The 22319-nt window shown below is 43.6% G+C and overlaps 2 protein-coding genes across 3 annotated transcripts in view; one reads left to right on the top strand and one right to left on the bottom strand.

Annotated features, from left to right (window-relative positions):
- Positions 1-22319, bottom strand: part of lsn (vacuolar-sorting protein SNF8) — a 136655-nt gene that overhangs the window by 37150 nt on the left and 77186 nt on the right. The window lies entirely within an intron of this gene.
- The window catches only part of LOC145406597 (uncharacterized), a 31000-nt gene continuing 24180 nt past the window's right edge, over positions 15500-22319 (top strand). Inside the window, exon 1 of the mRNA XM_080277672.1 lies at positions 15500-15588. Within this exon, the coding sequence (XP_080133798.1) occupies positions 15500-15588 (89 nt within the window). The remainder of the gene's footprint in view (positions 15589-22319) is intronic.

The following is a 22319-nucleotide window of genomic DNA, read 5'->3' as shown; positions in this document are numbered from 1 at the left end:
GAGAGAGAGAGACCCAAATCCACAAAAATATATACATTACTGTAAATACACTGGTACATTCACACGTCATTCACATATAGACAGGTACACATACGTAAACACACACACACACACATACACACACACACACACACACACACACCAGTATATATATATATATATATATATATATATATATATATATATATATATATATATATATATATATATATATATATATACATACTTGTGGACACATACACAAATACACTTGTTCACATACGCATACGAAACATTCCGTCATAGATTCGCTCTCGTTGATGTGAGCGTCTGAGAGGAAGGGCGTAGGTGCGTTAAGGCCGAGTGCATATATGAATAAGAGGTGTGTCCTTACCTTACCTAATTGTTCATTAATTGTAGCTTTACAGGAATGAGTCCAGCTCGTACTGTCCCGTATTTTGAATCATTTCTTGTTCATACATATCTCTGAATTTATGAATTTTTTTTTGGTATACACAGTTTCCACCTACTGTGCACTCTGCTCTATTTAGGAAACTGATTTTCCCTATGTCTTTATCACCTCTCTTTTTGTACAGTTTTTGCAGAGCCCTCTTGATGCTGCTTCCCCACAGGTTATATACTAATATACCGGTATGTCTATTTTCTCTCTTCCTGTGATGCATTTATATAGCACAATCATGTCCCCTCTTTCCCTTCTCTTTTGTAATATTGGTAGCTTTTAACTTTTCTAGTCTGTCTTCATAGCTTAGATCCCTTAAGCTTGGTGCCCATCTTGTAGCGGCCCATTGTACCTTTTCAATCTAATCTTTGTGTTTTTTGATATGTAGATTCCAGACAACAGATGCATACTCCAGTGTTGGTCTAATGAATGATTTGATTATCTTTCCCAGCATGTCTTCATTTATATATGTGAATGCTACTCTCATATTGGCGAGCAATTTGTACATGTTCCGTACTTTCTCACTGATGTGATCAGCCAGAGACAGTCTGTTACTGATAATCCCTCCTAGGTCCTCCTCCTTTTCTGATATGTGTAGGGTTGAACCTCCTGGCTTATAATCCCAGTCTGGTCATTTTTTCACTTTTGCCAAACTTGATTACATGATATTTTTCTACACTGAATTCCATTTGCCAACTATTGCTCCATTTATGAAGCTTATTTAATTCTTGTACAGTAGCTCTGTACAAGAGTCTGAGTTTGTAATTTTCCTTTGTACTTTTGCATCATCAGCAAACATATTTAGATAACTTTCATTTCTACTATGTATGTCATTTATATGCACTAAAAACATAATTGGTGCCAGCACTGAGCCCTGTGGGGCTCCACTAGTCACTTCCCTCCAAGATGTGTAAATCCCCCTTAGTACTGTTCCCATTTCCCTTTTACGAAGAAAATCTTGCATCCAACAGTACAGATTACCTTGGATTCCTCCTTGATGGTAGAAATTCCATAAAGGCCTTGGGTGTGGTACTCTGTCAAATGCTTTCTTGAAATCCATATAGATACTGTCCATCCATCCTTCTCTTTTCTGCAGTGCTTCTGCAACTGAATCATGGTAGCTTAACACATGAGCAACGCATGATTTACCCTTTCTAAAACAGAACCGTCTTTCTGTTATCATATTGTGTTTTTCCAGATGATTTACCCAAATTTTCCTTATCAGCATTTCTAATATCTTACTTAGGACGCTGGTCAATGAAACTGGTCAGTAGTTGAGTAGATTTGGCCTGTTTCCATTCTTGAAGAGGGGAACAATGTTTGCTTTCTTCCACATATCAGGTAGTTTACCCTGTCTTTAGGATTCATTGAATATTGAATTGGTCTACTTAACTCTTCTGCACATTCATGTAATACCCAACCTGATATCTTGCCAGGACTACTTACTTTTCCTTTGTCTAATTTAACCAGCTCTTCCTGGACCTCTTGTTCCGATATACGGATGTTTTTTAGTATGTGTGGGCATGCATGTTCGTTTTCATTCTCTAAAATCTACATTTTTCCCTAAAGACTGATTGGATTCTTTTGTTTAGTATTTCACAAATATCTTCTTCAATTTATAGATTTTTCCCCTCATCCATGACAGACTGTATTTTATCTTTGACTTTAGTTTTATGTCGTATTTAGCTGTAAAACAGTTTCGGTTGGTCGGCATTTTTGTTTACAATGTCTTCCTCGGTTGGTCGGCACTTTTATTTACAATGTCTTCCTCAAACTGCCTCTGAGATTCTCTCCTTATCCTTGTATAATCATTTCTTGCCTGATGGTAGTTGTTATATGCCCTTTTGCTGTTAGGCCAGTGTCGTCTGTAATCCACAGCAAATCTCTTTTTACTTTTGATCCTTATTTCTGTTTAATTGTGCTGAGGGATGTACGTTTGGAGTCCAGTGTCATAAAATTCGCAGAATTTTTTATATATAACATTTATATCTTGTCCTCTTAGCTCCTTTTCCCAATCTATTTCTATAAAGTACTTCTATAGGTCATGATATTGCCTTTTTTGTGGTTTAGACTCTCCGTAATTTTCACTATCGTGTGTGTGTGTGTGTGTGTGTGTGTGTGTGTGTGTGTGTGTGTGTGTGTGTGTGTGTGTGTGTGTGTGTGTGTGTGTGTGTGTGTGTGTGTGTGTGTGTGTGTGTGTGTGTGTGTGTGTGTGTGAGAGAGAGAGAGAGAGAGAGAGAGAGAGATTAAGTTTATTTACTGAAATCTAAGTCAACAATTCACGGTATATGAAAGTAATGTGTGCGTCATTTCTTACTGTTCTTAGAGGTTACTTTCACCTCCAAAACAAGGTACTGTGCCTAACCCAAGACATCTTTATTGTTTTCTTTTCATGTCACAAAGGTTTGTATTCTTGTCAGTTTAGAAGACTTTCTCTAGCACCTCTTTCTTACAGATTTATTTGCATCACACACACACACACACACACACACACACACATATATATATATATATATATATATATATATATATATATATATATATATATATATATATATATATGATAGATAGATAGATAGATAGATATAGATATAGATAGATCCATATCTCTATCTATCTATCTATATACATATATGGTAGGAAACCAGATACCAAAATAACATGGTATGGTAGAGGTGCCAGGGCGCCTCCTTAACTGATAGGAATGTGGCTCAATGTCTAATGAGAAAAAGAGCTCACAAACACTTCTTCCTTGACAGTGTGCTATTCGATACTGCACGTTAATATCCCCTGGTAATAATTACGTAATACACGTCAACATTAGAAACAAACCCATTACTAAAAGTATACGAGTAATTATTAAGGTATACAGTACACAGATCGTTAACGAAAACGTATTTAAAATATTCCTAAACCGGTGAGATTACGAGCCTAAGAGCGTCAGAGATATCTAGGAGTATGAGTATGGAAACTACGCTCAAGTATGAAAGCAGGAGCACCCGTTGTTGGGATAAGTAACTGTGGGGATGGGCGGTGGTGTGGGAATGGGTGTGGGTGGGTGTGGGAGGGTGCAGGGGCGTGAATGTCAAGGGATACAGCGCAGATAAGAGTGAGGAAGTGAGGGATCATGGAAGCCCTTGCTTGGATTATGGCCTTGTCACCTCCACAACAGCCTTACTCAGTCTATTTCCCTCTGGCTACAGCCTTATGTGTAATTATAGCAATACTTCCATTTTTTTTTCAATGTTTGAGAGGGCCATTCTTGCAGACTTGAGTCTCCCGCACCTCTCTCTCTCTCTCTCTCTCTCTCTCTCTCTCTCTCTCAAAATTTCCACATCCTCAACCCACGAACGACGTCAGGATTTTCTCACGGCAAATCAATGCTGGAGGACGGGTAGGGAGAGGGGGGCGAAGGAAGCCCTCAATAAGAGTTCTCCACCGCATGAGACGAGGGGGAGGGAAGAGTTCCTAACCCCTGTCTTAACCCAGGAGTCGGCAATGGGGGGTAGATTACCTCGTCAGGGGTAATATCAAGTTTTCTGGGTGTAACGAGAACCTTCCAGATTGCAGTAGTTACTGGAATATGGATGGGTAGGAGGAGGGGTCATTTACAGTTCATGGTTTTCATAATTGTCAGATAATGTGTATGTGTAGCGAACAGTTTTAATGAATTTCTTTGTCAGAATTCCAAGTCTCTCTCTCTCTCTCTCTCTCTCTCTCTCTCTCTCTCACACACACACACACACACACACACACACACACACACACACACACACACACACACACACCTTTTAAGCCTTTATTCTGACAAATTCTGTTAACCCCATGTGTCGGCTAGGTGAATTTCACTAAGTTTATAAAACTCACAGAAAGTAGTTCACATTTGATTTTTTATTTTCTTTTACTACCAATTTTACCCACACGTTGGAAAAGGAGGGCCAGCATGCGAATTATACGTAATAGGTTGTACTCGGTTTGTCTTATGTACAAATAAAACACCTTGGTTTGTTGTATTTTACCGATATAGACCATAAAACGGGTAGTTCCTGAAGCTCGGGGTACCGGCCATGTTCAGAACTCCTGACATGGAGTATTAGTCAAACCTAACTGCCGAGCCCTGCCTTAACCCTTCACGCATCTCTCCTTAGTTGCATAAAACACTCTGACTTTAAACAGAATATACAAAGCTCGTCCCCTAGGTGAAGGGATCAACATTCTCCATTTCATACGATCAAGGTCATAATTAATGTCTCATAAGCCAAGCAGGACGACCCCATCTGTGTTACATGAATGAGGTGCGCAGTACATGGCAAGCGTCGGGGCCAGCATAGTCTCGTGAGTGTAATAAGGGAGCTTTGGGGAATTAATGTTCCATGGGGAGCTGGAAGGGTGCGAGGGAGATGGTGCGACCGCCCTTTTACCTTCCCTCCTAAGTCGTTACCTATATCTTACCTACTCAGTCTCTCATTCTTCCATCACTTCACACACACACACACACACACACACACACACACACATGAATGGGTAAACTCATTTACTATAACTCATTCTCGCTCCACCAGACACTATCAAGCTGAGCAGGTGAAAGGTAACCCTTCATTGTAACGCAGTTTAAATATATATATATATATATATATATATATATATATATATATATATATATATATATATATATATATATATATATAACATGTCCAGCAGGAAGAGTTTTCCTTACTATATTTTAGCTCCTGCTGCCTCCATACGACTCTGTTCAAAGCAGGAAAGATCCGCTGAAGTGAAGTGATTTATACTTTCCTTCTGACGCGTCTGCCAAGGCAGTATAAATGCATCAGGTGATGGTAACAAAACGGCGCCACCCGTACTACATGAGTTAACCCCGTCACTATGCCAGCGGTTGGTTTACTTAATGCTCACTACTGGATATCAGCTCAGTACTGTCCCCCCCACAATGAAGGAGTTAAGAAAAGCTATATCTAACACCTTCTGCTGGAAAATCCCACACTGAATAATATCGTCAGGTGGTGACAAGATTAAAAATGTCATCGTAATGAATGGATTAAGAACTGTGTGGGGCAAATCTGTTTGATCATACATTTTCAACAGCCTTAGTATACTGTATACATATCTTCCCCTCTCTGAATATTCAATGACCAAAGATTTATCTATCTATCTATCTGTCTATACATTATAGACAGAATGTATGTATGTATACACACTCGTCTATATATACTTATTTATCCTCATCAAACTGAACACAGGTCTACCGGACTGCTGTGGCAAGGGACACATACTGCATTATATGACCTGGTATTATCAAAGACTCTGATTATTCCAACTGTTGTTGGTTCAGTCCCAGGCTCATCTGGTGATGACCTTGATGGACTCCTGGGAACACACCACTTCAACCTTTCCCCCCTGGTGCTGTCGTTTAGTATTACTTAATCCGGGATAGAAGAAGGGGTTGGCGGATAGTGTAATTCACCGGGTCGGTCAGGATCACTTGATGGTCGTGATTGTCAGCTTTTACCCTACCGGAAGGGAGCTGAGAGCTCATATAGTCCGATCTAAGGGCAAGGCTGTGACCTTCACACACGCACACACCCGTCCCCTTGCTCGAGGGGGACAGTAACCACCCACTTCGTCAGTGAAACTTTTCGCAACCTGAGCGAGGTGCGAACTCCCGTCCATCAGTTGGCAAGCGAGAACGTTACCACTGCACCAGCGTCTGTGTGTGTGTGTGTGTGTGTGTGTGTGTGTGTGTGTGTGTGTGTGTGCGCGCGTATGCGTGCGTGTGCGTGCGTGTGCGTGCGTGCGCGCGCGCAATCGTCAGCAGAGTAGGGCAGCGATGGACTTTCTCAGTAAACGAAAGTGGGTTCCCAGAACTGGCCTGCCATCCCCTCCCCCCCCCGCTCACTGCCCTACACTTGGCGGACTGGGAGCACCAAGGTCATTCATTCATTCATACTCCAGCACCAAAGGTCAGACATACATAAGTCTCAAGTAAGTTGCTAACCTCGAGCACCAACCCATACAGCCGTCCAGGGAAAAATTAATTATACAATAAATACTATGGATTTACGACAATGCTCTGCATATCAAGTTGGTATAGACTGGTATTGCAAGAGCAGAAAAAACAGATTAGATAAAGTTCAAAACGTATACTAAATTTTGTGTACTTCTAATACACTAATTGTACTGGATCAGTCTGCTTAATATACATAATTTAAAAAGTATAATAAATATACTCAATGCTAGTACAAGAGTGCCGGTTAAGGCAGTATTACATTATGACAATTAAATGGCTCCTGACCTTAAAGTACTTCTACTGAGCAATAATTCTTCCTTTTTTCCGCGCTCATAACGTTTATACTCAAAATCCTTCACATTTTTCCAGTGAGCCAGTATGTACGGCGGCATTCTGTGGTGGCTCACAAAACTTTACTGCCTGGAGCCTGGCAGCAACAGTGACGTCAGAGAGTAGTCAGGTACAAAACAAGGGTGAGGGACGAGGGGGAGGGGGGAGGCTGGGGTGAGAGGCGAGAATGAGCCACAGGAAATTCCAGGAACCTCCGCTGGTGAGTCATCCGAGCCAGTCTTCCGCTCCCTCACTGAGTCACTTCCCACAATGCTTCGGACAACACAAACTCCTTACAATCCTCTTGCACACACACTACACCTTTCCCTAGCATTATATTCTCACTTTATAACATAAAGCCAGACCATCAGGACGAAAAACGAGGTAGTTTTATGTCAGAACTGAAGGGAAAATTCGAGTGAACGAATATTGGTAGACTTTGGCGGGAGCGGGAAGTAGGAACATGGAGGCTGCTTTAGGCTCCTACTCACCCCGCACCAGGTCGCCGTAAGGCGCTGCCGCATACCGTCACTCAGTCCCGTGATGGGCTTGATGGTGTGCACATCTCAACCGCCTCCCTCACCACTGCTATCGCTACTACGGGATACACACGCCGCTTGAACTTGTTGATATCGTGACGTCACACAAGCGTAGAGCACTTGCTCCCAAGAATCGTAAACAACTCCTGTGCCAAATTATCGGTCTTCCAAACTTTATGCCTGGAAACAAACGCCAAACTGTGAATGATCAAACTTATAAAACTAATAAGTCAACTCAGTGCAAATAAGAGTTTGAAAAACACTAACCAACAAAAGTGAATCGTCCAAACTTGTTTAAGACAAACAAATCGATGACAGAAAATTACCTCCCAAAACTAACTTAACATTATGCACGACAACGCTTTCTTAGAAGAAGCAATTTGCAAACGAAAAAAAATAAGCTCAAGAAACTGAAACAAGAAATGCTGCCCGTCCTACAAAGAAGACCCAACCACATCCACCGGTGCTAGTTAGTTACATAAAATAAAGAATTAAAAAAAAAATGTGACTCAGCTATAACGAAGGACACCAGTCTTCACCCACAGTGCTAATCCAAGTACCACAAAATCACCCGAACTGCCACCATCTTTCCCTGTGGACTTGCCAGTGATCTCATTAAAGTGCCAAGTGACCCAAGATGACCCGTGTGACTTTTTTGATCCTCGCAGGTTGGTATTTTTATGGAATATCTGAGTGCAGTAATTTCTACTTTTCAAAAATTTACTCACGTTTATCACTAATGCATTAACTACTGGATTATCATTAGTTATTAAAAGTAAAATATTTCAATAGTAAGGATATACGGTACATTTTAAGCATACAAACATGCAATGCAAAAGGACACGTAACATACTAAACATACGAGTATAATCAACAATATACAACTACACAAAGAAGGGCAAGAGGGAGATGATGAGGATCATAATAATAATAATAGTAGTAGTAGTAGTAGTAAGTACAGGTGGGCATTTCTTCCTAAGTTATCTATAATGCCTCAGTAATCGCTTGTATGTCATGCACTTTTTTAATATCGATAAGGTTTGGATCAGTAACATACTGATGGCAGTACTATTTCAGCTAACGCCTGACCAATGTTTACAGCTTAAAGTATAGGAGCCGAAACGTTAATACTGTAACCATTAACTCTATACTGGCAGGGCCAATTCTAGCGTTCTGTTCCAGCCAACGCCTGACTGTATTCTATTATTCTTCTGAGAGTGAGTCATAGAATCCTGAAAGTTATGGTGCAGACGGCAAAATAACTCGCTGAGAAAGGGGTGTTACGAAACCAGAGTCAGTAAGAATACTGTGGAAATACAGGAGATGCTTGAGCAACATGTATTTCCTCTTTGGTACTTTTTCAGTGTCTACATCCATCGCCTTTCTTTCTCTTACCTTCCTCACATTATCTTCGGTCTCTCTATAATGCTGCTTCCTGTATTATCATCTTTATCTCTTCGGGTCTCATCCACCATTCAATTTCCAAGTTCCAGTTTAATTCCCGTCTATCCCATTTCTCCCGAGCTGTCTATGTCCATTTTTCTCTACCTCTCCTCTTCCCCTATGCTCTACCTCTAGTTTATCTCACCTAAGTATCTATCATCTGCCTCCTCTTTCCCTCCATAATTATCTACTTCTTTACTCAACGTCTTTTCCACTAACATACCTTCTCCCTTACATTTTTCTCTCCTTCCCTCCTGTCTACATCCACACTTTCCCTCGTATATAGCACCTCTAGTACTTCCTCTCATTCTTTGCCCTCTCCTTCTCCTATCTTCCCCCTTCTGCTCTGCTATTATCTCCTTCTTTTGGGAGCTGACTAGCATGGGCCAACTGGCCTACTGCAGTTATCCTCCCTTCTTATATTCTCATCCTTTACTTTGTCGTTCCTCTTTTCCTCCTCTACCGCCCGTCGTTCATATCTTCTCTTGCCTTTTCTCTGTCTTGAGCCACCATTACCTTCTCTTGTACCACTCTTCTCCCTTTCACTTTCCATCCCGCTTCACTCTTTTTATCACAACAATTCTCTTTCTATACTTCGCTCATTCCCTCGTCTCTTCCTCTAGCGCCCCTCTTCCTCTCCCACCTTCTCTCTCCCTTTCCACTTTATTTCCCTCCTGCCTTCGTCCACCTGCTCTCCCTCTTTCCTACCCACGCTGCTGTACTGCCGGAATCGACCCAAGCCAACCGGGATTCCCAGCCGCCACAGCGGACAGCAGGGAAGCAGGGGGAAAGGGGTGGGGTGGGAGGTGCCATGCGGAAAGAGGAGGGAAATATTGAAGAGAGAGAGAGAGAGTGTGTGTGTGTGTGTGTGTGTGTGAGAGAGAGAGAGAGAGAGAGAGAGAGAGAGAGGTGGGGGGGGGAATAAAGGGTAAGAGGTAAGGGGGAATCAGAGGCACAGGCAGAGAGGGTGGGAGGTAGGAAAAAAGAGGAACAGAAGGTGCGGGTAGATAATGGGAACTGGGAGAGAGTGAAGGGGACGGGAGGGAAGGAGCACAGGAACAGAAGTAAGGGGAAGACGGAGAAGTGAAGGGAGGTGGGAGGGGAGGGGAAAGCAGCAGGGAGAGAAGGGAGGAAAGAAAAACACATGATAGCGTGAAGGGAGGGAAAGAAAACAGAGAAAAAGCAAGATGGGAAGGTGCGATGGTGGGCTGGGTGTCATGGCAGGAGGGGAGAGGGATACAGTGCCAAGGTAATGAGTGCCACGCCCTCGAAGGCTACCAGCGGCACGAGAGAGAGAGAGAGAGAGAGAGAGAGAGAGAGAATCGTACTGCATCATACAGGATCTACTATAATCCAAAATAACATCTGTTTCAAAATTCGCTACAATCTGTATGACATTCCAGGTTGGGGTGAATTTCGTTCCAGGACATTTAGCATCACACAGGCTTTAAGTTACAGTTACATTGGTACAGCACGAACCACACACACACACACACACACACACACACACACACACACACACACATTGAATGTCAGTCAGACTCAATTTCACCCGTTTTAAGAAGTAGTGACCACTAGTTATTTATATCGGTGAGCGTTACACAATAGTTTCCAAAATTCAGCCGGGCAGAAAACTCAAATTTGACGGGTTAAGACAGTACTTTCTCTATTTGGAAAAAGAATGAGTTTTTCTGCACTAAAGGATATTTATAAGTATTCTGCAATCTTAATAATGATAATAATTCAAATTCTTGGAAGGAAATCTATCTAAAAATACGAAAATACGCAAGTTTTGGGGTTTAAGCATCGCACCCCGTAAATCCAGCGATGATCTCATCAGCTTAAAACCTGTTTGGCGAGAAACCTGCAGCTCTTCCGCACTCGTGACGTCACGGCACTCCGGCCAACATCACGATACCTACAGTATATTAACACGATAGTGACGTCATATCACATCCTAGCCAACAGCACACCTATATCAGTAGGGTAGTGACGTCACCGCGCACCAGCCAACAAATATTTGACGTCACACTGCACTCTAGCCAATGGCACTACACCTAAATTAGAACGTTGGTGACAGTGATGAGACCCTACACTGTGGTGGTGCTGTTACACCGCTCTGCGGCCAGTAGCCAAAGCCTTCATCTAAATTAGCACGGTAGTGATGTCACATCACTCTCCAGGCAACAGCACTACACCTATATTAGCACAATGACGTCACACTGCTTTCCAGCCAATGACCACCTAGATCTGCACGAGAATGACGTCATTACCGACTACCACAACTCGTTTTCTATACCACACTCGTCATAGCTGAGAGGGACCACTCGAGGCACGTAGACTTCAGGTCTGTGACGTCACGAAGAGAAACCGCCAAACACAGGCTATAAGAGGTTATTACGTCACAATGCCAACTAGCCACTCTGAGAAGCCACTACAAAGTAAGTCAGTGCGTCACTCCCACCTCGGCAAATAGCAGCTTTCAGGCACCACCATGATAATGTTGACCTTCATGCGTTAAATCGTTCAATGACCATTTCCAACGTAAACGAAAATTCAGAGAAACGTATTATGTTCTTCACAGAGACATAGTGTTTCTAAATTAGAAGCAAACAGAACGAGTTAAATCATTTCGATACGGGTTTCTTAAACTTCATACAATTCAATCAGGTTAAAGAGCAGAGCCGGGAAGTGAAATAGTCTGACGTTCTTCCCGAAACAAACGCAAAGAAAACCCTAAAGCAGATTAATCATACCGTTATACAGCATAATAACGGTATTTACATACAATATTAAACCCTTTACCACATATACGATAACCACACCTGAGTTGATGGAAGTTATATCTAACCCGTTCTTGAGCTCCATCAAACCTCCGGGAAAAAAAAAAAAAAAAAAAAAAAAAAAAAAAAGGAATCGATAGGAATAAAAGCTGCTCTAATAGAAACAGTACATTAGCAACACATTTTTATGCAAACTAGTAAAGGGTTATTATTCTGATTATGCAAATATGCTGAGGCAAATACCGGCCTGAATTCTACTCGTACTTTCGCATCCGTGATCCAACCTGTTCAGGCACATGACCATAGGCACCCACATCCTACCCACGTACACGCATTCATATCTGCCTACACACACACACACACACACACACACACACACACACACACACATATATATATATATATATATATATATATATATATATATATATATATATATATAATGTAATTCATGAGAAACAAACCGAAATGTTATAAACGCTTCAAAATGGCAAAACCTCGCTACTTCATGCTCAAGCGATGTAAGGTTAGTCGCTATTCTGCCTCCAACTTGAAACAGTCTGAGCATTTGATTACTATTATCTCCCAACACGGGTACAATTTGAATATCAGTTTCACAACTCACCATTCCTTGTCCAAATAACAGCGACCATGAGGGGGGCCGCTGAGGTTAACATGGCTCAAGAGTGCCATAAGCCAAGAAAAAAAATGTAGATAACATTATTCCTTACTCCTTACCGAATAACTCAAGGAGTTAGTCTGCTTACCACCAGACGATTTTATATAACTGTGTGAACCATCAGTCTTGGATTATATCAAGAATACCGACCAACCAACACACAAAACAAATAAGCAGCCACCAAACAGAACCACAGACTGGTTTATAAAATTTACCAACCATAGCTAAAGTGTTATAAAGGCCACATTAGTGAGAAGTAAGAGGACGGCGGGAGACAGGCTGGGAGGGTGGTGGTTTTCACACCAAACATTTCAATGACTAGGCAGCTTTCAGGCACCACCATGATAATGTTGACCTTCATGCGTTAAATCGTTCAATGACCATTTCCATCGTAAACGAAAATTCAGAGAAACGTATTATGTTCTTCACAGAGACATAGTGTTTCTAAATTAGAAGCAAACAGAACGAGTTAAATAATTTCGATACGGGTTTCTTAAACTTCATACAATTCAATATTTTCGCTTTTCCAAACAAATAAAATTTTATTTCATTTTTGTTATGCAAATACTTCTTTCCCCTTAATGCGAGAGACGTCTCGAACTGGAGGGTTTATTAGATACAGCCCTCATTAGCCCCTTGAGTAATGAAGGACTTCCCTAACATGAATAGTCTGGTGACGGTAGGGATTATACTAACGAAAGTCATTTATAACATGGATCAGGTAAATGATGGACGGGTCTAAATCTGTGTGAAAAAATTAACGTGATTTCCTGATCAGGTTAATACATTTTTCTCCTAATTTTGCCAAATATGACCTTCCAACTTCATTAAAAAAAAAAATAATAATAATAATAATTCCTTATGATGATGGCATACAAAATGGAAGTGGGTGTGGATAGTGAGGGTTTTTGGCAGGATAGCTGGGTGGGTATGGGTGGCTAGTGAGGTGTATAGTGTGTGGGTTTGGGTATGTAGTATGGATAGGATTAATACTTTTATGAGTACGGTGTGGATGAAATGTGTGGATAATACGGGTGAGGTGGACAGGGTGGGTGTGAACGGTGTGTTGTGGACAGGTTATCGGGGATGTGGGTGGGTAGTTTGGATGAGGGTGAGATGAAAGTGGTGAGGTGGGTTTGAATGAGATGTGGATGTGTATGAAGTGGTTGAAAGAGAGAGAGAGAGAGAGAGAGAGAGAGAGAGAGAGAGAAACAGAAACCTTGTGCCAGGTATAAAAGACCATATGACAATAATTCAAGGCATAGATACTGTATAACACTAGCAGTGGAACAAAAACAGGGAAGGAGATGTACAAGTCGTTTTGGCACAGAAGTGGTCCTGTTTTCAAAGTGGTCTTGACATAGAAGTGGTCTTGGCACAGAAGTGATCCTGTTGTCAAGGCAGTCTTGTTGTCGAAGTGGTCTTGCACAGAAGTGGTCTTCTTGAGGTGTCTTGTTGTCAAACTGGTCTTGGCTCAGAAGTGGTCGTGGGATGGAAAGGGTGTTGGTATTGAAGTGGTGATGGAGTAGGAATGATCTTGGCATTGAGGTGGTTTTGGTACTGAAACGGTGTTGGCGTAGGAGTGTGTTGGCGTAGAAGCGGTCTTGGCATTGAAGTGGTTTTGATACTGAAAGTGTGGGCGTAAGAGTGGTGCTGGCGCAGGAATGGTGCTGGTGGGAGTAGTGCTGGCGTTCGAGTGGTGTTGGCACAGAAGTGGTGTTGGTGCTGAAGTGGTGTTGGTGCAGAAGTGGTGTTGGCGTAGAAGTGGTGTTGAGGCAGGAGTGGTGTTGAGGCAGGAGTGGTGTTGGCATAGGAGTGGTGTTGGCATAGGAGTGGTGTTGGCATAGGAGTGGTGTTGGCATAGAAGTGGTGTTGGTGTAGGAGTGGTGTTGGCATAGGAGTGGTGTTGGCATAGGAGTGGTGTTGGCATAGGAGTGGTGTTGGCATTGGAGCGGTGTTGGCACAGAAGTGGTGTTGGCATAGGAGTGGTGTTGGTGCAGGAGTGGTGTTGGCATAGGAGTAGTGTTGGCATAGAAGTGGTGTTGGTGCAGGAGTAGTGTTGGCATAAGAATGGTGTTGGTGCAGGAGTGGTATTATAATCTGATACGTGTAGACGGAAAATAAAGGCCGGAGTTAACACGGAAATGCCAGGAAGAGGAAGGACAGAAGAGAGGAGAATAAGGAGAGAAAGACTGGAGTGAAAAAATGACCCTTTAAATCGCCTCTTACAAGCAGGGGTATTGGAGAAGCATTCTTTCCCAATTCCAGGAGAGAGAGAGAGAGAGAGAGAGAGAGAGAGAGAGAGAGAGAGAGAGACAGACAGACAGACAGACAGACAGACAGACAGTCATGCAAAAAATTCCTGGAACACACAAAAATACTTTCACGATGGTAATTTCTGACTCAACGAAATCAGTAGGCTAACGGTTTTTACGTTTCGTAAATTTTTTTTTTTTTTTATTGTACACATCCTTTTACCTTTGTCAGTACGATAAAACTTAGCTGAAGAGAAATTTTCCAATATGGCCTTAGATACATACTTCAGCCTTTATTACCCACTGCACTCGGAGATGTCTCCTAAACGATACGTAAAACCAACTCAAGGTAGCAAGAATGAAATTAAGGAGACATCATCACAAAGGATTAGCACGGTTAAACATTAATACAGTACCTTTCTGTTCTCTGATTTAGTTATCTCTGGTTTAGTTAGCGAAGCCAATTTCAATGTCCCATCTCCTATGCCAAAATTATTTTTCTTTACTTGCATATCCCTTGTAAGTGCAACGTATGTACGGTAATATGATTTTGTTGTTCTGTAGAGAAAATAATTTGTAACCTGCATTTCTTAACTGTTATGTAATGTAAGCATCCTTCTTACCCATTCGAGACGAGTTTTTATTTTAATTTCCCTACGCTAAACGATTTTACTTAGTCTGCTGATATATTACCAATATGCCGAGAATCGAACCCGGGACTCTCAGGTGAGAGTTTAGCGTACACACACACACACACACACACACCACTGAACTCGAGCATATGGAGGGGCTATCTCCGCAGTAAGCGTGTGACTTTGGTCGTCATACTGAAACACCGCACTCGTCGCCTCCACCATCTTAATGCAACTGGAACACTGTTCTTAGCTTGCTGTCTCTTGTTTCGCTGTTCCTTCCGTAAGCTGCGCAGTGGACCATGGCACTATATTTTCTGGAATCACTGGACGATTTCAAAAGGCGCGGGCATCAGGTGATGTGCATAAACATGGCTGCCACTACATCAGCACTGCCCTGGGCCGCTGGCGACGGGCACGCGGAGTTACCCATGAACAAGCCCCTCAATGACAGAGTTCGGTAACACACACACTCATACAAAGATACCCGTCTCTCTCTACATACAGTATATACATATCACTCCGTAAGTAGGAATGGCACAAGCAAGGCCAATAAGACTACCAGGTCTCCTCACCCAGTGATACTGCGCAGACATGGTGACGTCACAGTATGGTGGACTGTCACCTCCCATTTTTCTCTCCACTTCTCCCACTTACCCTCCAGCCTCTGCCTCAGTCACCTCTCTTGTGACAGCTATCGGAGAGTACCATGCCAGCTTTTATTATTTTGTTCTAGTTATCATCAGATGAATCTACCCAGATCAGAAAGAAGCTGTGGGAGTGACAGGGGTTGTGGAATTAGCTAAAGTATAATGAGAATGATGTAATGGTGATGAGGAAATAATGTAGCTCTTTATATGCTCTCACGATACTTTCATCTCCCTTCAATTCCTTGAACAGTCATGCATTCCATACTTTTATACAATTGACTGGCAAATGGAAGCTGAAGTAGGATATATAATTTGCCTCATTAACCCACGAACCCTGGGCAATATTTAACGAAGTCGTCACCTAATGAAGGACAGTTTTTCGGAAACCGCAGAAAATTGCTTGTTTTCAAACCTTAACCTGTGGATTGCGAGCCAAAGCTCAGGCTGGGTAGCGTCATGTTACGAGCTACAGCTCAGGCTGTGCTGGCCGTGCATCACCGTAAACAACTTGACCCCTACGCAAATTTATACATGGCACTACGCAAAGGCGGAGAGAGAGAGAGAGAGAGAGATTTTTTCTTTTCACCAGATGTTGCCCTGGATGTTTATCTTCAAGTCTGTAATAGACAAAAAAAAAAAAAAAAAAAAAAAAAAAAATCCATTTTTCACTACTCCCGTACGTAAACTTACGCATGGCCCTACGCAAAGATGGAGAGAAAGAGAGAGAGAGAGATTATTCTTTTTTTCACCAGATGATGCCGTGGATGTTTAGCTTCAAGTTTATAAGAAACAAAAACTAAAAAAAAAAAAAAAAAAATACCTCCGTTTTCTGCACACCACGGGGTTGGATTAAAAAAAGGTAATTATGCAATCCACGGGTTAATACCTTGGAAACTATACCATTTAGGGAAACGAATTAACAACCACTTTACTCATCAACTCCTCTTCTTGTGAATGAAAATATCCCCAGGACCCTAGATCATTGTGTTGATGAGTAATGACGTGGGGAAGAGAACTAATTTTTGCCGCGGGAATGGATGAGAGAGCAGGACATGTTCATGCTTCTGCCTGTGGCGCCAACTGTGGCTTTGCTCTCAACGTGATACCTGACTCCACTACTAGATAAATTATAATCCAAAGTATGCCTTATGGCACTATCATTGAGCCCTTTTCTAGTATCCTTGGAAAGAGGCTTGGCAGGGGTGGATGATGCCACTGGCTAAGGGCGGCAGGGGTGGAATCAGACCTGAAGAAAGCATTGTACACCTGAGGAAAGCAAGGAACAGACTGACTCTTGCCTGTGGAGTATAGAGGAATTCCTTCCATACCCTTTGGTAGCAAGATGAAATAGTGGCAGGTTCAAACGGTAGCAAGAAGACACTTGCATGTATAGCCACTACCTGGTGGCCCCATAACACCCTGACTGTGATGTGTATACACGTTGCCCAGAGGATGGGGGTTAAACAGAGACCCGAGAGAAAGGGGGAGAGATGGGAGAGAGGGGGTAGAGGGAGAAGTGGGGGGGGGGAAACACACACAAGAAGATATTTTCATACATGAAAAGCATCATGGCCACCATCCTGCTTCACCCCCACCAGTTCCTTCTAACTTGTGGCAATATCCCATTTGCCTCTTAATTTTTCTCAAATGCCACTATAAGTAATTTAGTGCATAACATTGTAAAATTTAAAGCAAGGCTTGGACGTAAGAACACTCATATGCAATAATAATATATATAGTTTCTTACGTAACCATTCTGACTAATTTGGCCCACCCTACTCTCTTCTCCCCCCCCCCCTCCAACTTGCTGAGTGTTTATCATCATTCAGCACCTGGTGAAGGATCTTTCACAGCATATCCTTCAAAATCATTACCCATTATCTTAAGAGTCATCACCAAGGAACAGTGATTCATCCTCCTGATTGTCTTCACTGGTAGGAGCTGAATCAAGGATGGAATCTGGAGGCGTAGCTTGTACCTTGCATGCCATGTGGTGTACTTAATTTTAAGCACTTCAAATACTGTACTGTAAACTTTATACACCTTATTATTTATAATCTTACAAACTAAAGATGTTCACTTTGTATATTATCACTTGCCACCCTCAAGCAGTATATCAGGGATTTCTGAGGAAATGATGTGGGTCAGACTGAGGCAGAGCACACGGGGACAATAGTGATGCCACCAACCGATGCATGAACACGCAAACTGTTTGGACAATATGGCTGCCTCGGCCTGAGGTTAGGCAGTCTGGACCGTTTCTGGCTTTTTCAGAGTTTTCCCGATATATAAGAAATTATTCCGGTTGGCTCCTTGACTCCGGAAAAAGCGAATTCCGGTCTAGTGAAGTCATAGTATACTCTTTATTTTTTTGTAAAATTTGGCTAAATGAATGCATGATTAAGTGACTTTTCATCATATTTAAATGTTAAACTCTACAAATATATACATGCATGGTAATGCACAAGGATGCTAAACAGAACATAAGATGAAAATTTATCACTATTTATCACTGTCTGGTAACCTCTACTATGGTGTGTCCATGTCATAACGATGTGCACAAGCTGGACACAAATTTGCCCTTGTATGACAAGACCTGGTAGTCTTATTGACCTTGGGCACAGATTCAAAATGAAGTCCTATACTATAGGGTACAGGAGCATTTGCGCAAAAACGGTCGCAAAGCCCAGTTCTAAGCTTTCGCTATTCAAGTGCAAAACTACTCAAAAAGTCCTGCTAACCTTCGTAGGAGTCGCAAAATTGAACAGCAATAATATCGATTTTCTTTCTTTTTCATCAGCCATAACTCCAAAACAAAAAGGCATATGCATGCGTGCTATGTATCAAAATGTTGCTTGTCTAGTGTAGATGTTTCTTTTCATGTTTAGAAAAGCATTCAGGCTACGGTTCGCGAGCTACGGCCTAAAAACCGCATTGCGGTCACCCATAAGTAAGCCATTTTGTGCAATATTGGTTAGCTATAGCTCGCCTACAGTTAAAGAATGTACCAAAACGCTTCTTTTCGCCCTCGTTTAGTCTTTCAGTATGCTATGCATGTAACAATCCAAATATAACACTTGCTTTATGCATAATTATACTTCCACAAGATCATAAACTAGAAAACAAAAATTTCCTTCTAAAATGACTGTTAAGAAGTAGTAATGCCAAAAAAGCACATATATGAGATGAAAAAGGCACAGAAACAAGAGAGCATTCAGGATAGAAGGAGATTTGGAGACCTATACCCATTACTACATTCCACAGTTTAGCCACGAACTTGTACCAGGTGGAATGAAGTAATGGATATAGGCCTCCAAATCTCCTCCCATCCTGAATGCTCTCTTGTGTCTGCGCTTTTTTTCATCTCTTACCTGTGCACTTTTGCCATTCCTACTTCTTAACAATCATTTTAGAAGAATGTTGTTTTCTAGTTTATATATGTGAATTCAAACTATAAAAATGAATGTGGTTGTGGTGGTGATGGTGATTATTGTTGTTGTTGTTGTGGTGGTGGTGGTGGTGGCGGCGGTGGCGCTTGTTACCAGCCGCGATAGCAAAGTTGGTGTTGTTTTCAATTCGTGTGTGTGTGTGTGTCAGCATGATAGCATTGCAACTGCTCAAAATATCACAAAATTATACAGGTGTGTAATAGGGAAAAAAATAGATCACGAGTTCAAAACCGGTGAAAGTAGGTCAAGGTCTGTGTGTCTGTTACCAAGATAACTTTGCAACTATTCAAGATATTGTCACAAAGTTTTAATGGTGTGCAGCAGGGATAAAAATCTCATACGAGTATTGTTTTCAGTTTCTGCCTGGGTGTCTGTCAGCAAGATAACTTCGCAACTGCGCAAGATATCATCACAAAAGTTTACATGTGTGTAGTAGGGATGAAAATCTATGAGTTCGAAATTGATGAAAGTAGGTCAAGGTCGGTGTGTTTGTTACCACGATAACTTAGCAACCGCTCAAGATACCATCACGATATTTTACAGGTGTGTAGTAGGAATGAAAATCTCCTACGAGTTCGAAATTGGTAAAAGTAGATCAAGGTCACATTCTGAGCCGCGCTAGATGTGTATCCACTCGCGGTTGGGGTGATTCACTCCTTGGGGAAGCCTCTAATTGTTGTTGTTGTGGTGGTGGCGGTGGTAGTTGTTGTGGTTATGGTGGTGGCGGTTGTGGGTGCTGCTGTTGTGGTGGTGGTAGTGGTTGTTGTGGTGGTGGTAGTGGTTGTTGTTGTGGTGGTGGTGGTGGTTGTTGAGATGGTGGTGGTGGTTGCTGTGCTGGTGATGGTGGTTGTTGTGCTGGTGGTGGTGGCTGCTGTGATGGTGATGGTGGTTGTTGTTGCTGTTGCTGTTGTGGTGGTGGTGGTTGTTGTGCTGGTGGTGTTGGTTGCTGTGATGGTGGTGGTGGTTGTTGTTGCTGTTGCTGTTGTGGTGGTGGTGGTTGTGGTGGTGGTGGTGGTGGTGGTAGTGGTTGTGGTGGTGGTTGTTGTGGTGGTTGTTGCTGTGGTAGTGGTGTTGTTGTTGTGGCGGTGATTGTTGTGGTGATGGTGGTTGTTGGGGTTATTGTTGTGGTGATGGTGGTTGTTGGGGTTATTGTTGTGGTGATGGTGGCTGTTGTTGTGGTGGTGGTGGTGGTGGTGATTGTTGTGGCGGTTGTTGTGGTGGTGGCTGTAGTTTCTGGTTCATCTGAAACGTGAACTTGTTGGACTGCAGGCTTAAGTTTCCCTTCTGCAATCCACCATCCTCCTCTCGGGGGATAGGGAAATACCTGAGGGACGCTTGCATAACCAAACAGTTGAGCCGCTCGTGCTATCGGTGACACTGTAGATCTATTCCGACGCTTTCTACACCCTAAAAGCAGCAGTGTTGCGGCACCTCTAGGTAAATAAACTGTTTAAGGATTTAAATTCCATTAAATCAGGCTTTACTGATCTACCATAAGATCCGCCGACATGTAAAAATACCCCCGGGAATACCAATACACCAGTCCTGTATGAGACAGCCCTAGCATGTATTCAATATGGACAGTGCATGTTAGCACTGAAGTGGTGACATGTAGAGGTGTATGGTATGTAGGAGGACTGCTGGACCTTGATAGCAGGCTGTGAAGCCTATGCCCAGAGTCGGACACATTTAAAAAAAAAAAAGTGGTTAAAATGCATGAGCTACAGCATAGTGCCCCCAGAAACTCCCCGACAGGTAACATGTGCGAGCTACAGCATAGTGCCCCTGAAAACTCACCGACACCCCCACCCGGACCCCAAGGGGTAGCCGCAGCTGAATCACGGGATGCCGTGCGACAACGGCATGTCAGCCCGGGCCGTGCGCCCCTACAACACCCAGCCGCTGCACCGTCGTCCTAGCAGGAAGATGACACTACCTTCAGGGAGTGGGACCGCCAGATCAGATCGGGGTGGAGCTGCCTATCCAGCTCCAAACAGCGCCCCTCAGGAGTGTGCCTGTAGCCGCTCCTGCCTTCGTCAGACGGCCGATTGCTGCTCCAATGGTGCTGCCCCCGAGTCAGCTTATTGCCGCTCCTCCCTCTGGCAGAAGGAGACGACCTATGGCCACTCCCGCCTTCGTCAGATGGCCGATTGCCGCTCCGAAGGTGCTGCCCCCGAGTTGGCTTATTGCCACTCCTCCTTCTGGCAGAAGGAGACGGCCTGTGGCCACTCCCGCCTTCGTCAGACGGCCGATTGCTGCTCCAAAGGTGCTGCCCTGAATCGGCCTATTGCCGCTCCCCCCCCCCAGCAGAAGGAGACGGCCTGTGGCCACTCCCTCCTTTGTCAGACGGCCGATTGCCACTCCGAAGGTGCTGCCCCCATGTCGGCCTACAGCTGCTCCTCCCTCCGGCAAAAGGAGACGGCCTGTGGCCACTCCTGCCTTCGTCAGACAGCTGATTGCCGCTCCGAAGGTGTTGCCCCCGAGTCGGCCAATAGCCGCTCCTCCCTCTGGCAGAAGGAGACGGCCTGTGGCCATTCCCGCCTTCATCAGACGGCCGGTTGCCGCTCAAAAGGTGCTTGCTGCTCCAAAGGTATCCAGAGGCGCGCTGATTCCCTCACTCAGGCCACGGCCAGTAGCCGGGCCTTGGCGTCTCATAGTTGCGCCCTTGGGCAGCCACGGCCGATTGCCAGGCCCCACGGCCAGAGAGAGGTGTCCAGAGAGAGGTGTCGGTAGTGTCATCGCCCCAACGTGAGACGAGAGCCCGGACCTCTAGCATCGGAGAACCCCAGCGAGGCCTTACGGCTTCCCCTGGCCTCTGCTCCCTACGCCTGGCCCTGGAGAAGACCCACCTGACGGACCCTAGTTCAGGTCGGTGCCGCAGCCCCTCCCTGACGGCGCCCCTCGACTCTGGGGACCGCAGCCCTCAGTCACTCTAGACGCTCCCCAGGACGCCCAGGCGTGATCTCTCCACGCCCCCAAGACGGCATAAGATCTCCACCTCCGGTCGAGACTTGAGCCAGAGATTCCTGGACCTGTTTGGCCCCAGTCCTGAGGGTCACACTCCTGAACCTAGCCCGGAGACTACGGGCCCC

Source organism: Coenobita brevimanus, chromosome 71 (genome assembly GCF_032717465.1).
Source record: "Coenobita brevimanus isolate Jiangsu-jjx chromosome 71, ASM3271746v2, whole genome shotgun sequence".
Taxonomy (NCBI): Eukaryota; Metazoa; Arthropoda; class Malacostraca; order Decapoda; family Coenobitidae; genus Coenobita; species Coenobita brevimanus.
This window is presented reverse-complemented; position numbering and strand designations above follow the sequence as displayed.